At 43.0% G+C, this 16,556-nt stretch overlaps 1 protein-coding gene across 4 annotated transcripts in view; it reads right to left on the bottom strand.

The window, feature by feature from the left end:
* Nucleotides 1-16,556, bottom strand: part of RMDN3 (regulator of microtubule dynamics 3) — a 61,849-nt gene that overhangs the window by 14,113 nt on the left and 31,180 nt on the right. For all 4 annotated transcript variants that reach the window (XM_073348761.1, XM_073348764.1, XM_073348765.1 and 1 more), the window contains exons 8-9: nucleotides 4,428-4,503; nucleotides 3,652-3,729 (exon numbers count right to left, since the gene is read on the bottom strand). In XM_073348761.1, the coding sequence (XP_073204862.1) occupies nucleotides 3,652-3,729; nucleotides 4,428-4,503 (154 nt within the window). The remainder of the gene's footprint in view (nucleotides 1-3,651; nucleotides 3,730-4,427; nucleotides 4,504-16,556) is intronic.

Raw genomic sequence — 16,556 nt, 5'->3', positions numbered from 1 at the left:
TGCTCCCAACTCTCTTATCCACCTGAAATAAGCCTCCAGCAGCCATAAAATGCTCTACTATAATTCCATAGAACAAGGAATTGCTATTTCAGAGAACATCTCAGAACATCTTCCTCACTGTAGGACTCTCACAATATGCAGAAATCAAGACTATTAAGGGAATGCTGTGGAGAGGAGAAATGTTTTTGCAACTCCAGCAAAAGAGGTAATTATCTTGGTGCCAGTCAAAGGATCAAAATCTTTGTAACCAGAGCTTCTGTCCTAAACATCACAGGCAGTGAGACAGACTAGAGCTAAATGACACAGGACCTGGGTTTGACAGGAAGGAGGACAATGAGACAGGATGCTCAGATAAGTAGACAGAAAGGGGCCTCCTTTGAAATACTGACAGCACAGACAGCAGACAGAAGATATTGGGATCAAGCCTTCAGACGGGGGGACAGAACAAGGAGTAGTAATATGGCTGAGTGTGAATGTCAGTACAGGCAGAGTAAGGGACTTTGAGCCGAGTTTCCTTCTGGATATCAAAAATCGAACTAGGTTAGTCACACTTCAGCAGCCCATCTGCAGTAAGTACGCCAATTATCTCAGCTAGAATTGTCAATGTGATTTCACTTTCAACAATAGCAAATTACTTCCAACTCATAAATAAAGGAATGGATGGTCATAGCAAACTCTTATTTATTTTTATAGATACTAAAACTGAATGACAGTGTTTGACTCCAAGCTTTGCCCTCTTGAGAATTATAAAGCAACCAACACGCTTCTAATACCTGCAACGCTATCTAGCAGAGGCAACACATGCAGAGATGTACTGTAGGCAGGAGACTTGGCCAGCCCTGAAATATCTTTGATCACGTCTATGTGTGCTTAAGAGATTGGAGGTGGTTTGTTTTTACTGGAGTAAAGCATGGGAAAAAGAAAGAGCATGAGCTAGTCTGCACCCAGTGCTTTTCTTGAACTATTTTCTCTTCCACTTCCCAGGCCCCCTGCAATGATCAAAGGGCTGATTCGGGGCAGGAAACTATCCAGAATTTGGATTTTTTTCAAGGTGAAAGCACTACTTTTAGCAAGTGATTGCATTTATCTGCCAGAGATACAGAGGAAAAAGAGGGGAGCAGAATTATGTAACCATTATTACCAAAGCTTAGGGGCAAGAAAGTCAATAGTTTTCACTCAACATTCATGGTAAGAAAGAAGAGGTACAGCAAGTACTTCAAAAGCTCTTAACTGATGCAAAGGGCAAGTACTCTAACAGTAGGAACAACTGGACTTGCCAAACTGAGCCACCATTCCCTAAGCTCTATTTTAAAAAGAAATCTAGCCAATTGTATTCTAATATCATGGATCCTACTCTCCCACTTTTGATCACTAGTCCTGGACCAGTGCATGGAAAAGGTCTACTGCTCCTGGAGGAATTCTGCACCACTGTTTGTGTGCAGAATTCATATTCATGCAGATTTCTTTGATTCCCTGCAGAAAAATGACTTTGATGGGGAAGCAAAGGAAAGCTGGAAGAACGATCATGCGCCGCTCCCCAGCAGCAAGGGCTTGTCATTTTGGAAGGCCGGAGCAGCTGGTGGAGAGGTAAATCACTACAGCAGTGGTGGCGGGTGGGGAGGGGGGGGAGGAGGGAGGAGACGTACACCCTGGCTAGTGCCAGGTCAGACCCCCCCCTCATTGAGCCTCAGCAACAAGAAACCCACTGCACCCGAACCCCCACCTCACCAAATCTCACCCCTGCATCTGGAGCTCCCACGCACCGAGACCCCACTGAGCTGCACCCCCCCAAACCCAGACCTCCCTAGCCTTACTCCAGCTGGTGGCTCCTACCCTGCGCCGGGCTCAGCTGCTAGTCCTGGCTTAGCTGGGGGAGGATGAGCAGCACACTTTCCCTGCATATGTCCGGCTGGGGCTGGGTCAGGCCCACTCCCAGAAACCTCCCCGAATCTGCATCCCTCAGACCCCACTTCCTACCCACATTGCTCCTCAGAAGCAGGGGGAAAGGTCACTATGTAGGGAGCTGCTCTCCCATCTCCCAACCCTCCCTGCATGCGGACTCCCACCCCTGCAGACTACCCCCTGCCAAGCCCTATCCCCCAGCATCCAGACCCACCCCTCCGCCAAGCCCCAACCCCCTGCACCCAGACCACCCCCCGCTGAGCCCCTCTGCGCTCAAACCCCCACAAGCCCAACCCCCATGAACCTGGACCACCCCACAGCCCCCCACACCTGGATCCCCACCCCACTGAGCCCCAACCAGCTGCACTTGGACCCCCATCTCACCAAACCCCACTCCCCCAGCACCACCACCCCCACTGAGCCCCAACCACCTTCGCCTGGACCCCCCTGCAGAGTCCCATTGTCGCTGCACCTGGAACCACCCCCAACCAGCCCGCGTACATCCAGATCCCCCCATACTCCCTCACTGAGTCACCTGATTGCCCCATATAGAACCCTCTCACCCCACACTAAGCCATTCCACACCTGGTGTGCCTGGCGCAGGGTTGCTAATCCTGGTGAATTGCTTCACCTGCTACTCCTGAGGGGAATTCTGCACCAAAAAAATAAAAATTCTGTGCACAATATTATAAAATTCTGCAAATTTTGTCAATAAATAAATGTGGAGGCTTCAGCATGGCAGTGGGGAGCACAGGAGGTGGGAGATCATCCTGCAGCCCTCCTCCTCCACTCTGGGACATGGACCTTTGGAGCAGGCCCGGCCCTTGCGCTGCATCAGGGTTGGATGCAACCTCACTGCAATCTGTGTCTGGGGGGGATGCAGGGTGATCTCCCACCTCCATGCAGCCAGTGGCCTGTGTTCCCTATTGCCATGCTGGAGCATCCATGTTTATTAATTGACAAATAAAATTTGCAAATTTTTAAATTATTGTGCACAGAATTTTTTTTTTTTTGGGAGGTGGGGGTGCATAGAATTCCCTCAGGAATATCTACTGGTCTTGAAAGCATTTGCACTCAACATTCCCTCCCTCACGAGCTGCTTGAAAGTTGAAACTGCTTGAAAGCCCATGCTCTGAAAAAATGTTTAAAAGCTTGGATTCCAAGTGGTAAGATAGTAGAAGGCATTGATTTATAGCTCTAGCAGTTAGAGAGAAAGATTGCATAAATCACAAGTATTCAAGTGGAAGAATAACTTACACGGGAATCTGAATAACAGATTCTAAGGTTAGGTATGTTGTACCCCGGCAGGCCTTAAACATTATGCATTATCTCATTTGCAAGCTGGGATGCCAATCATATGAGAACATTCATTTATAGTCCTAATGGCATGAGAGATTTCTGAACTTCAAGTATATCACATCTGAGTCACAGTTTTTTAGCACTGTTCCAGGACTGAATATAGGAAGCCCTGGACCTCCCATAAGGATAATTTTCAATCTATATATACAAACAGGGAGCTTCAGAAACTAGGCCATTTCTATGAGGGTGTATTAGGGTTTTCTTATGCAATATGCAAATTCAACAACTGAATAGAATTCCCCTAAGACTTATGGCTGTTGGATTGAATTCCCCATCATTTTCATACAGATGAAAGATCATCTTCCAGAGAAGAAAAAAGTAATAAGATTTAGAACATCCAGGATATTGTACCATGGAAATCAGGAATACAGGCTGAAGAAAGCTATTTACCTGGTAACACCACCTGCCCAGAAGATAGTAAGACTTGGGGTCATCTGGTTTCAGGGCAATTGCTTTATCAACATGTTCCTAAAGAAAACCAGAGCCAAGACACAGAATTAACTTATAATAAAATTATTGTAGTCCATAAACAGATGGAGGGGGGGAAATCAGTGACATAAGTGCCACTGCCAAATAAAAGTCATGGTTGGAAAAGTTCTATTTTAAGCAAATGTAGTAAAATCAAAAAATGCTGTTTTTGCAGCCTTCAAAACTGAAGTTATGTATTCATCTACCAGCCTGGGCATCAACAGTGCAGGCCTCCCTCTCATTAAAGCCCTGGCTGGGATGATTTAGTTGGGGATTGGTCCTTCTCTGAGCAGGGGGTTGGACTAGATGACCTCCTGAGGTCCCTCCCAACCCTGATATTCTGATTCTATGATTATTCTGTCAACATCCCTTAGCCTGGAAGCAGAGGGGCCGCTACTAAGGGTGAAATATTTCTTTTTCCATGCCCATTCAATCCTTAACTTCTTCACAAAGTAGTGGCGGTGTGGAGATTTTGCAGAGTAAAAACTGGACTGAAACAACTCACTCATTTCACATAGGTCAACTCTGAGACTGGACTGTTGTAGTTTTCTTCCACAATTCAGGCCACCTACTTTTGAATCCCTCCATTAGATTCTTATAATTTAGCACATAAAATTCCAAACCAATCTTCCTTGCTTTCTACCTTACAAGCAAGCTCTCAGTAACTCGCATATATGAAGCAGCTGCTCTTTACTCACCTTAAAAACAAACCCAGCTTGAATACGCTTCTGAATACTTTCATGTTCCGAGAACTGGCCACAAAGAATAGCATACCTACATAGAAAACAAGCCCACAATAAAAAGTCACATATTGTCACAATTCCCAATAATGGTTTACACTTCCTTCCAAAGATCTTAAAGGGCTTTACGAACATCAATTAAGCCTCACAACTTTTCTGTTAAAAAAGAGAAACATCATACATGTTTTCCAGATTGAGAAATAAAAGCACGAGAGAAGCAGTGACTTGTCCAAGGCGTGCAAACAACTCAACAGCAGAACAGTGACTAGATCTCAGGAGTCCTGACTTGAGTCCCCGTCTCAATCACCAGACAACAACATTTCCTCTATGTAAGAAAGAATAGCACACTTATTTTACAACATGCTCCCTCTTCCCTTGTCAGTGTCAAAATACTAACACTAGGGTAACTGAAGAGTAAATAGCAACACTAACACATTATTAGATGGATGACTATCCATGCACAAGCGAAGACATGGAGCTTCCTGGAGGAGGTATGGAATCCTACTTTGAGTAAAAAGATATTCTTAAAATCTGCCCACCTCCCTTAGCCCAAGAGCACCTCCACACCAGGAAAACAAAGATAGCAAGCATTTTCAATGATCCAAGCTCAGACTAGTGTAGTTAATAGCTGACATGAAGCCATTTAGTTTATGCCCCAAAACTGTCCCGTAAAGACTTTAGTAATTTTTAACTCCTCTTAAAAATAAACTAACAAAAAAGATGGAAACAAGATTACAACTTCAATGGCAGCCATTTTTCAATAGCTAAAGTTCTATTCGGTCAGCTATGCTGATAGATAGTTTGCCCTCTCACCTTACTGTCCGAGTTCCTTGAACTAGCCTTGGTGCTCTTAACCCTGGTAGTTTGTAATACTGTGTCACAAAAATCTCTTGAATCTCTGTTTAAAGTCATGACGACTTTAGGTCACAAAGCTTTGCTTCCCCTATTGCTCCTACCACTTCCAAATGCTTGAACTAACTTTTCAAGGTGCAAACTATGATGTAAAGTTCTGTCTTCTCTTCTGCTTCTTCCTTTTTCAAATTCCCTCCAGCCACTCACATCTGACTGATAGCACTTCTACATCTACTGCTAGAAACAGCACTTCCCAACTCGGTGAGCATGCCAGACTCCTTCAGTATCAGTACAGGGATTAGTCAAGAGAAGGACTGCATATTCAGAACACAGGATTGTGCCTAAGATGATACTCTATCAGTTTTACAGAACCTGAAGTGTAATGCATGACCCACTTTTGTACTTTGAACATCATAATGATAAATGTATAAGTTAGAATTAAGATGTTTCCATACTCTGGTCCAATAATGACGTTCCAATTTCCATTGCTAATTTCAGACATTAGTAGAGTGATGCCTTATTGGATGGAGTCCTGGTCCAAACTGGAAAAGCAGTAGCAGCACTCCACCACGCTCCACCCAATGGAGATGCCACTCACAGATGTTCAAAATATGACTGTGTATATTCTGCTGGGCTCCTTGGGTTTGGCTCCCATTCAGTGACATATGGATACACCCATGAACAGGGCTGGATTACAATTTAGGAACAAGAGGGACATGCCTAGGGCACCAGAATCTGAGCTATTTTTTCCTTAAAAAACAAACAAAATAAAAATTCTAGCTCTAGTGGTTGTGAAGAAAAGCTCTGAAACAGATTAAATGTCTGCCTGAGCCTGCAGATAGCTTCCAGCAGAGGGAGGAACACCAGCTACTAGAGCCAGTGGAAGCTATTTGGCCCTACAACCACCACCAGGACAGACCATACTCCGCAAAGGTTTTGGAGGTCAGGGAACTGGATGCCCCTAGAGCCCAAGCCTAGGCCTGTAGAGCTACCAGGCAGCTGATATCTCCAGGCTGCTACCGAGTGGCAGCTGTAATCAACTTGCGCTCCACTTCCCATGACCCGCTGTGAACACAGACCACAGAAAGCTCCACCTCAAGGGTTTGACATACAGCAGCCTCGTAGCTCCTGATTGGCTCCCTGCCCCATATAAACCCATGGGCACTCGAGGAAGTGTTCAGGCAACAGTGTGGATGTTCTGTAGCTGCCATGACTGTTCCTGCTCCTTGCTCTTGAACTTCTGGCTTGATCTCAGCTTGATTTGGACTTTGCCTCCTGATTCTGACTCTTGGTACTGACCCTGGCCTGGACTGGACTACAAACTCCTCTGCTGCTCCCAACCTCTGTTTTTCCTCTGCACTGACCCTTGGTCCTGACTGCCCTTGCTGGGATCTTGACGCACTGGGTTTGATTGATCCCCTCTGGCTTTTCGACTTAATGGGTCATAATGAGGAACAAAAAAAAAAATTGTGGAACTCCCCCAAGTGCCACCCACTCATGGCACCAAAACAGACTGTGCAGCTCTTCATAGTATGACAGTCCCTCTCCTTCTCACATGTTTTGAGGAACACAGTGAAATAGTTAATGTTTGACATTTAAATCATCATTGGGCATCTGAGTGATCATTCTGCTGAGATGAGTGGGGGAACTCATCCTTCTCAGAGATTGTATCAGGTTCTCTGCAAACTTGGGCAGGCATTGCTGCACTGACTACACCCAGGTCAGATTTTAAAGGTTTTATTAGCAACCAAAGCAGCTAAGAATTACTGCATTTTTTAAAAAAATGAAAGTTGACATTTTGAACAAGATGACAGCCTCAAAACACCCACCTACCCCAGACCTGGTCACTAACCCAGTCCAATTAGAGCCCTATGTGAACTCTGCTAGACAGCTACACAGATTTCAACTGGTGCTGTATCCAGCTGCTAGTGTTATTACCTATACCAAGTGTTTTCAATACAGTTCAGGGGAGTGGACTAGATGACCTCTCGAGGTCCCTTCCAGTCCTACAATTCTATGATTCACCTGACCTAAGAAACCTGTAAACTGTGTTGCTATAATAGTGCTTGTCAATAAAATTAACAGAGAATAACTATGTATTAAGAATTCACTAAACTGGCTCTTGATTATGATCCCAGTATTACAGACAACAGGCCAAACCTAGCTTGCACATCTTAGCTCTATACTGCAATCTCCTGGTCCAAGTTGTGCCTTGAGTTCCAGGGGTGTCAGCCTGTTGGTGATTCTTACCTATCTGTAAGACTATTTCAGAAACTATCTCATTGTGCCTTTTAGATCTGGAATTCCCCTCCTCAGTCAGTTTGCAATGCCAATATGGTTGTTTCTTTCATTTGTTTAATTTGGCTTATTCTTCAATATATGAGCTGTTCACTTTGAGAGGCCCGATAGAATTATAAGAGGATTGACTAAGTGTGATAAGACTTTAAAAAAAAAAAAAAAGAGTTAGAAGAGGGGATTTTCATCTCCTATAAACATTAGGTAATATCTGAAATACAGCATGAATTAGAAAGTCCCATTTCAGACAGCTGTCTAAGCAGTTCCTGAAACTTTGGAGTATGCCACTTGCAGCACTAATTATTAACCAGAACTGTTCATTAAGCTGTTGACCTGGGTCAAACCACAAGCTCCCACAGGGGTCTCAGCACGATAATGGGTTCTCCATTTGCTGAGAAATGAACTCCACGGATCAGGAGTGGCTGATATCATAGGCAGGACACACACGTACATCTGCCCTCCCTACTCAAGTTCCAGAGTTCAGGTCACATGGCTGCCTTAAGACCTCATTTCCAACACTGCACTTCGGCTGACTCCAATTTAAGCAGGACTTTTGCCCTCGTGGGCTGACAAAATGTAATATACACAGTTCTCCACAGCCCAGCACCTGCAAAGTAGCATTTAGGGGGTCATGCCAACCAAACAACCCCCTTATCTTCCTCAACTGATAGGCCTTCGAAATAGCCACACTGTGTTGGTGGTTCCTTTTGACACAGTACAGACAGTAAATGTAAAAAACGAAATGGGGGAGGGGAGATGTGGGGTGGGAAAACTGTTTCTAACCAAAATGATATAGTGGAACTGAGCAGGTCATTTTATTTTGCCAAGTGAGGCTTGAAGTCTGAAACTCAGACAGGTGACCATTACAACAATGGGAAAGAGCTTTCCTTTTATTTATTTGAACTAAAAGAACTGCTCTGTGTACTTTCAAGAGTCATCAACAAATACTTTTATTCCTATTAGCATTGCACTAGTCAATACAGCTATGGAAGAATGAGCAGGATTATATTCCTTATCTAACTCACAGGGTACAGTACAGTAATTTAGAAGTGCACATTTTTTATTATTATAAAATATTATTTCCCAGGCTGATGGGGTTCAGGAGTACTCTGGAGGCAGGGAGGGCTTTTGGCTTTGGGGAAGGAAATTGAGATGGGCTGCTTTGAATCCCTCAGATTTTAAGGGGAGCTACAATCATTCTCCCTAGGATGGAAGAGTAATGGCAGCAACACAAATATTTGAGAGTGAAGAATGTAAAAGGGCAAGGGAACAGAAAGTTCAGGAGTTCAATAGGGATGGACAAAGCCTACATCAGTGTTAGGAGAAGCTGACATAATTAGGATAATTACAATGGGGTTGAAAATTGCGATTTAAAATGCAGTTTTACAACATTAACAACCAGCCATATAAACCCCATTTGAACTCAAATGGATCTTTAAATAAAAATGCTTTCAGTCTGTCCATATTTGCCCTGAGGCCTGGCATTAACAAAGAAAGAAACCCTAGAGAGGTGTTCTATTACTCAGCATGACTGCTTGTAAATCCTACCACACTTGGGAGACTGCATTGGGAGTTCCCATTACTGCTGGTTACAAGAAGTATTTGAACAGCTAGTAATTAGTGGTGAGTTTGCAGGTCTGGCTCCAGTTAAAGAGAACGCTCGCTTTCTTTCTCTCACAAGTTACTGCACTGGCCAGGTAAAACAAGGAAGAAAGCAAGTTTCGTACTTAGGCATTATTTCAATTAAAACAATATTATACAGACTTCATATTTTAACATACACCCTGCCACCCTGGGCAATTCTCTAGGTCCGTTTCACCCTATGACCACCACCACAAGGCACTGAAGGAAGCATTACTGTAAACAAGTATGGATCTGCTCTCCCGTGCCATCTCATTTCATCAAGCACAATTATGCTACCATAACAGGACTTGCAGCCATACCACCTTGGGCAGTAGTCCCTTCAGTTCACACAAATGAGGCAAACAGGTCAGTTCTTGGACAAGAACTGAACACCCAGATGTTTTCTAAAAAATGGTTGTGACAATTCAGTGGGTGGTACTAGTCCCTCTGATTAAATACTGTAATTAGCATGACGGGTGTCAAAGGTGCTGGCTTTTGCATGAAAAGTTCTGACCCTTGTGGTAATTAAGGAAATCATATTAAAATGTATTAACCAACATGTTTTACAAAACAAACCACCACCTCACACACACCCCATCTAGACAGAGCCAAAACCTAGTCTATTCACTCTCCATACTGCTATAGCTATTTCAGTTAGATTTGCCCCTGCCACTCCACAGTCACATCACAACCCTTAGAGTGAACACAGTTATATCAGTATGAAGCCATATCTATACTATGGGTGCTAAAAGAAGAACAGCAGCTATGGAGCTATAGCTATGCTTAGACACTTCCTACAGCAATGGAAATAATTGTTCTTTTGCTGCAGATAATCCACCTCTCCGAGCAGGAGAAGCTTGGTCAACAGAGAATTCTTCTAGCAACCTAGACACAACTATTCTGGGGAGTAGGTCAGCATTTTTCACACCCCTGTGTGCTGTAGCTATGGCAGCCTAACTTTTAAGTATAGGCCAGGCCTACGGCACACATATAGCAAAATAGCTTACTCCCTTTCCTGTATGGAAGTAAATTTGTATACTGCATCCACACTGGGAGTCGGGTGGGGTTATTCTACTAACTATACTGGTATAGATAATGTGGTACAATTTGTGTGTTTAGACAAGTCCTTGGACAACAGTTGCATCCAGTGGTGTGTGAAGTGGTCCACATCATAGACTTTAAGGTCAGAAGGGACAATCATGATAATCTAGTCGGACCTCCTACACATTGCAGGCCACAAAACCTCACCCACCCATTCCTGTAATAGACCTATAACCTCTGGCTGAGTTACTGAAGTCCTCAAATCATGATTTGAAGACTTCAAGTTACAGAGAATCCTCCATTTACACTAGTTTAAACCTGCAATTGACCCGTGCACCATGCTGCAGAGGAAGGCAAAAGACTCCAGGGTCTCTGGCAATCTGACGTGGGGGAAATTCCTTCCTGACCTCAAAATATGCAGATCAATTGACCCTGAGCACATAGACAAGACCTACCAGCCAGATATCTGGGAAAAAATTCTCTGTAGTAACTCAGACATCCCCATCTAGTGTCCCATCTCCAGCAGCTGGGGTTTTTTGCTACTGGCAGTTGCCAATGGACCATATGCCATTGTAGGCAGTCTCATCATACCATCCCCTCCATAAATTTATTAAGCTCTTAACAGACGGGATCTCTTGCTTACATCAAAAAGTAACAGAATAATATTTATTTTTAGCTCAATTATAAATATATCAATTAAAATTTTCACAGTTGCATTAAATTGGGGGAGGGGGGTCAACATCCCATATCAAAATATACAAAGTATTCTTAATTCAAACTCTAGTATATTCTCAAGCAGTATTTTTCTTGCTTTGCCTATCTGTAAGTTTTGACTATTGTTGACAAATATTTTGTCATTGGTTTGTGTGTGTACAGTGAAAGCAATAATTATGGACATCTAACAATAAAAATTTAATCATTCCAAGCCTACCAATATCATTCTATTCCCAGCCCCTACAACTCCAACTTTTCACAGAAATATTTTACGGTATGTGTGTATGTATAGAGAGAGAGGGGCATTCATTGTTCTTTATGAAAAGGGATTTTTTTAATTTTTAAAGAATAAAGACAACACTATTTTCCCGCATTGAATATTCAATGCAGACCAAGGTCTACAGTGCCAAAAAAGCAAGCTTTTCATCTTCATGCTGATGAAGCCACCAAGTTTACTCAATCAAAGCAGCAATTCAAGATGACCTGAAAGTGAACCTCCTCCTCAGGAATGAGCAGTGGAAGCTTGCTGTGTATAAGCAAAGCCTACTCCTTTCCAAAAGGCTCACATCTGGACAAAACGGAAATCAGAGAAATGCTTCATTTGATCAAGAGCTACAAAGATTAAAGCAACAACCCCAAAAAAATCCCATAAAGAGGAAGAACAACAATTCTTATGCTACATTAAAGGCTTGCTGTGGAGAATTACTGCTTAAAAGGATAAGTCTCTCAACTCAGAAGATAGGAACAATGTAGTTGTAAGCACCTCAGTATGAATATTTGAGTAAGGCAAACACACTGCACTGAGCAACATTTCGTTGCAGGTTAGTATTCAACTAGCCCTTCTGCTTATCAGTGTCCTCAATCTTCCATTTTCCCAATTATGTTGGCATAATTATATGTTGGCATATATGCATATGTTGGCATAGCATAAAGCTAATTCTATTGAGCATGAGGAAAGGAAGAGCTTTGATGAACTGAAGTGGGAAATTTCAGGAGCTGCCAAGTAACCTGGATTTCAGGAAGAGGGGGGTTGCAGCCCATAATATGGTTATTTAGAACTTTATCATCACTCAAATAACTTCAGGTTAGCAGTTTTATTTAAAATTTTCTATGGAGTTTATTGGTAATCTTCCGATTTCACACATTACATCAGACTCCAGTCCCCATATGTTTACAGCAGGCTCCCTAAGAAACAGTCTTGGCATGGTGGCTGAGGGACAGCAAAACAATGACAATTCCCAACCTCACCTGGCAGGAAACACCCTAAGGTTTCAGTAGCTCTCTTCATAAGCAGGAACACGGTCTGCACTGTATTCATATCATAGGAGCGAAAATGGAATTTGGAGAGATTATTGGTTCTTTTCATAGTCCAGAAAGCACAGTTGAGGAAGGAATGGTATACTAGTCAACTTATTTACTTATGAATCTGCCCTATCCACCTGTGTGGTAGATAGTACATGCCTGATTTTGGTATGAAAATTAAGTGGTTTTGCTCATTATGAGGTGCTGAGGAGTTGATTTTATTCATGTACGCATTAAATTTTGTGGACACACGAGAAAAACCACCACCACACAACATTTTGCTAGGTGAATTCAAATGGAAACACTACAAGCCTCTCTCAAGTGCTACTTCCATTAATTCAAAAGCTTAGTTAATTTTCTTCCAACAAACAATACCTGTCCAAAATCCCAGTGCTAGTATGTACAGATTCTGTCCTGTGAGATGACGAACATTTGCACAGGGTGATAATTACGTGCTGAACTGTCTACCTTGCACTTTCAAATACACTTGTATGCAGAAATCTGCTTGCCTCATGTCACTGGCCTCTCCACTGTCCCTTACTGAGAAGCCACTGAAACATGTGACTCCCATTAAATTTAGTGAAGTCACATCACTAAATCTCCCAGCTACCACTCTGCTGATGTATATTTGAAATTAGCTGTGGAAAAAGGTAAATTTTCATAAAAACCTACCGGCATATGAAACAAGAACTATTTATGGTCATGGAAGAATTTGCAACTTCAATAGGCTAGATAGTATCAGAGGCTTCTACACTCCAGTATGACCACAGGTAGACTAGGAGACATTAGAAGTGCAGGTCAGTGATATTAGAATGGATTCACTAGATAGTAGTGGATAGTTGTACTATCCTAAAATATGCCCAGAATGCTATTCCATCTTCTGGGTGAAAAAACTCTGCCAACCTTTATGTGAATAAAAATTTGGTGGTGGAGGAATGGATTTAATATTTTACTCCTGGCTACTACACTATCGAATCCCATATTCCAGGATTAGTACATTGTTCCATGAAATGGAACAACAGAATAATCACAAAGAACATAGCCACTGCACAGCAGTTTATAGTTCGTTCACTACATTTGTCTAGAACAGACACAGCTGGCAAATGGAAATCCGTTCCTATTTAAAAATGCCGAATTTTTAACATTTTCATTCCAAATAGATGAAAAGACAAATGCCAAATTTTTCACATGAAGAGATTTCCAGAAAATTTAGATTTTGGGAGGATCAAAATAAACTTTTAATCTTGCTGTCTGTTTGTTTGCAGGCAGAAAGTGAGATTAAGATCCTTCCAGTTGAGCAGCTGGATTTTTATTACGATTTTCCTGATGGAACACGGAAGGCTTTTTTTGGTGGCAAAGTTAAATTTCAACTTTGAAAAAAGGGAATTTTACATCAGAAAGGTGTTCATGAAATGAAGAAATGCAGAGGCAACATTCTCTCACTGTCTAGAGGCTCCCAAAATGCCCATGGACTCCTATTATTTATTCACAATGCCTAGAGAGTGTACAAAGCAGAACATATAGACAGACATTCCTTGCCTCAAGGGTTTATAATCTAATGGTAAACAAACGTAACAAGTGAGAACTACATACAATAGGGGGAATGAGGGAAGGGAGGATGAGGATTACAAGGTCATCTGATCATTTAGATTTGCTATGCATGTTTTGGTGATTCCTTTCTCATACACAGACAGAGTAAAATATAAATCTTCTCCTTTGGCTTCTTGATCAACACCTAAAAAGTTGCTCAGACTTCATCTTTCTAAAGAAAATTACTATTTATTATAGGACCTATTTTCTGAGCCATTTCACATCCACCCATTAATTTACACCTATCATTGTTCTTTTGTTTATATAGAATTCTTTACATTACTTTAAAAAATATGATTAAGCACACCAATTTCCCCTTCAATGCCTGAAGTAGACACTTAACCACAACCATATCCCCTTGTGATGGCAACCACTCGTAGTCTGTATTCTCCACATACCTGTTGTGACAGGGTCGGGCCAGATGGCTACAGGAGAGTGACAGAAGGCAGATATATTAGCCCCAGGTTAAGTAGGTCCCTTTTCCCTGGGTAAGGTAACAGGGAAGGTTCCAGAACAATCAGGAATCTTCTGGAAACAATTAGGACAGGCTGATTAGAACACCTGCAGCCAATCAAGAAACTGCTAGAATCAATTAAGGCAGGCTAATCAGGGCACCTGGGTTTAAAAAGGAGCTCACTTCAGTTTGTGGTGCACATGTGAGGAGCTGGGAGCAAGAAGCACTAGGAGTTGAGAGTGAGAATGCATACTGTTGGAGGACTGAGGAGTACAAGCATTATCAGATAATAGGAGGAAGGTCCTATAGTGAGGATAAAGAAGGTGTTGGGAGGAGGCCATGGGGAAGTAGCCCAGGGAGTTGTAGCTGTCGCACAGCTGTTCCAGGAGGTAAGCTAGACAGCTGCATTCCACAGGGCCCTGGGCTGGAACCCGAAGTAGAGGGCAGGCCCGGGTTCCCACCAAACCTCCCAACTCCTGGTCAGACACAGGAGAAGTTGACCTGGACTGTGGGTTCACGAAAATGGCCAAACTGAGGGCTGCCGTGAATCTCTGAGGCACGCAAATCCGCCAATAAGCGCAAGACCCACCAAGGTAGAGGAGGAACTTTGTCACACTGTCTGCCAACTGCAATTCCACTCCCTCTGCAGAAGTGAGCAGGCAGAGCGCTCACAAGTTAGGAAACATCCAGGAGGAGGGTGTGCTGGAGACTGTTACTGTCCTCCTGAAAGCTTAGCTCCCTCCCATGTCACAAGAAATAGTGAGGGCTCTTGTCCCAGGGAACAACTGATGAGCAACTGGAATCAAGGCACTAGCATATTCCATGTGGGATTTGAGGGTGGTGGTGAAGGAAAAACTGATATTTACTGCATCAGTAGAACAAAACATATGCAGCTCTCTTTTCCAGTAACACTATGTGAAGAACAAGTGCACACTCCATAATCCTTTGCCACCAAGTAGGCGCACACAGAGCCATTTTCCTCAGCGGACAAGTTTGTTCTCTTCTATCTTTTTTGCAGTATGGTAGCATGAATGGGGACATACAGGAGGACAGAGACACAAGCATGACTGAGAAGTACCCTAGACTAGGGCTCTTGGGTTTCATATATATTAGTTTACTTGATAAATGCTATCAAAAAGATCACACAATAAGATTTGAAAGCCTAGTGGAGGGGACAATGCAGCCTGTTCTCCTTCCCATAATAGAATGCATGGGTATTCCTGTTGCTTAGGAACTGACAACACCCAACCTCATTACAGTGCTTAATCTGTAATGAAAGAGATGCTGGGCCTCAAGTAATTTTTTTTAACTTTTATAACTAACACAGCAACCCTAGAGGTGCTGGGGGGCTCAGCCCTGGCACAAATTAAGCACTGCCTACAACTGTATGCCTCTCCTAGTAAAACAAGCAGCTGATATACCAGGAGCAGAGGTAAATTCTGTTAGCGGTTGAAAACAATGCTGCCTCCCCCCATCCCTCATTCAAACTCATCTTAAGAAAGTTCATAAGTAGAGCAGCACTTCTTACTAGCTGTAAAACTACCACTAATTAAAGATGGGTTGAAACTGTACGAGTCTCTTACTGCTGAAAAATGAGTTCTGGATACACCACCAAGGTGAATGTGAAACACCAGGGACTAAAAACTAGCTTCTAATTTGTGAATTAATCCTGTGCTAATGAAAAAGGAGCAAGGAAATGAACGGCATAAGTCTGAGCCAGGTGGTTGGCCTCATACTTTTATCATGTGCCTATTTTGGACAGTCAATCAGGGCAAATTGTTCAAAGTCATGCATTGCTTTTCTGATGGGTATTGATAGCGGCTGTACACTGCTCCTGCTCCTCCTCCCCTACAGCTGGAGCTCCTTCTCTAAAAGGCCCTTCATGCACAAAGGAAGTGTGAGACTTAACTTGGTGGAAACCAAATTAATTTAATTTGTGACTTAAACCAGGATTTGAATCATGGTCACAATAGGAGAAATGATAACATACCAGTCCTCTTCACCTCCTTTGCTCTCTACCAGTTCCAGTTTGTCTTAATACGGGGGGGGAGGGATAGCTCAGTGGTTTGAGCATTGGCCTGCTAAATCCAGGGTTCTGAGTTCAATCCCTGAGGGGGCCATTTAGGGATCTGGGGCAAAAATTGGGGATTGGTCCTGCTTGGAGCAGGGAGTTGAACTAGATGACCTCCTGCGGTCCCTTCCAATCCTGATATTCT

This window comes from Lepidochelys kempii, chromosome 6 (assembly GCF_965140265.1).
Source record: "Lepidochelys kempii isolate rLepKem1 chromosome 6, rLepKem1.hap2, whole genome shotgun sequence".
Classification (NCBI taxonomy): Eukaryota; Metazoa; Chordata; order Testudines; family Cheloniidae; genus Lepidochelys; species Lepidochelys kempii.
The sequence above is the reverse complement of the archived record's forward strand: the minus strand, read 5'-3'. Positions and strand labels throughout refer to the sequence as shown.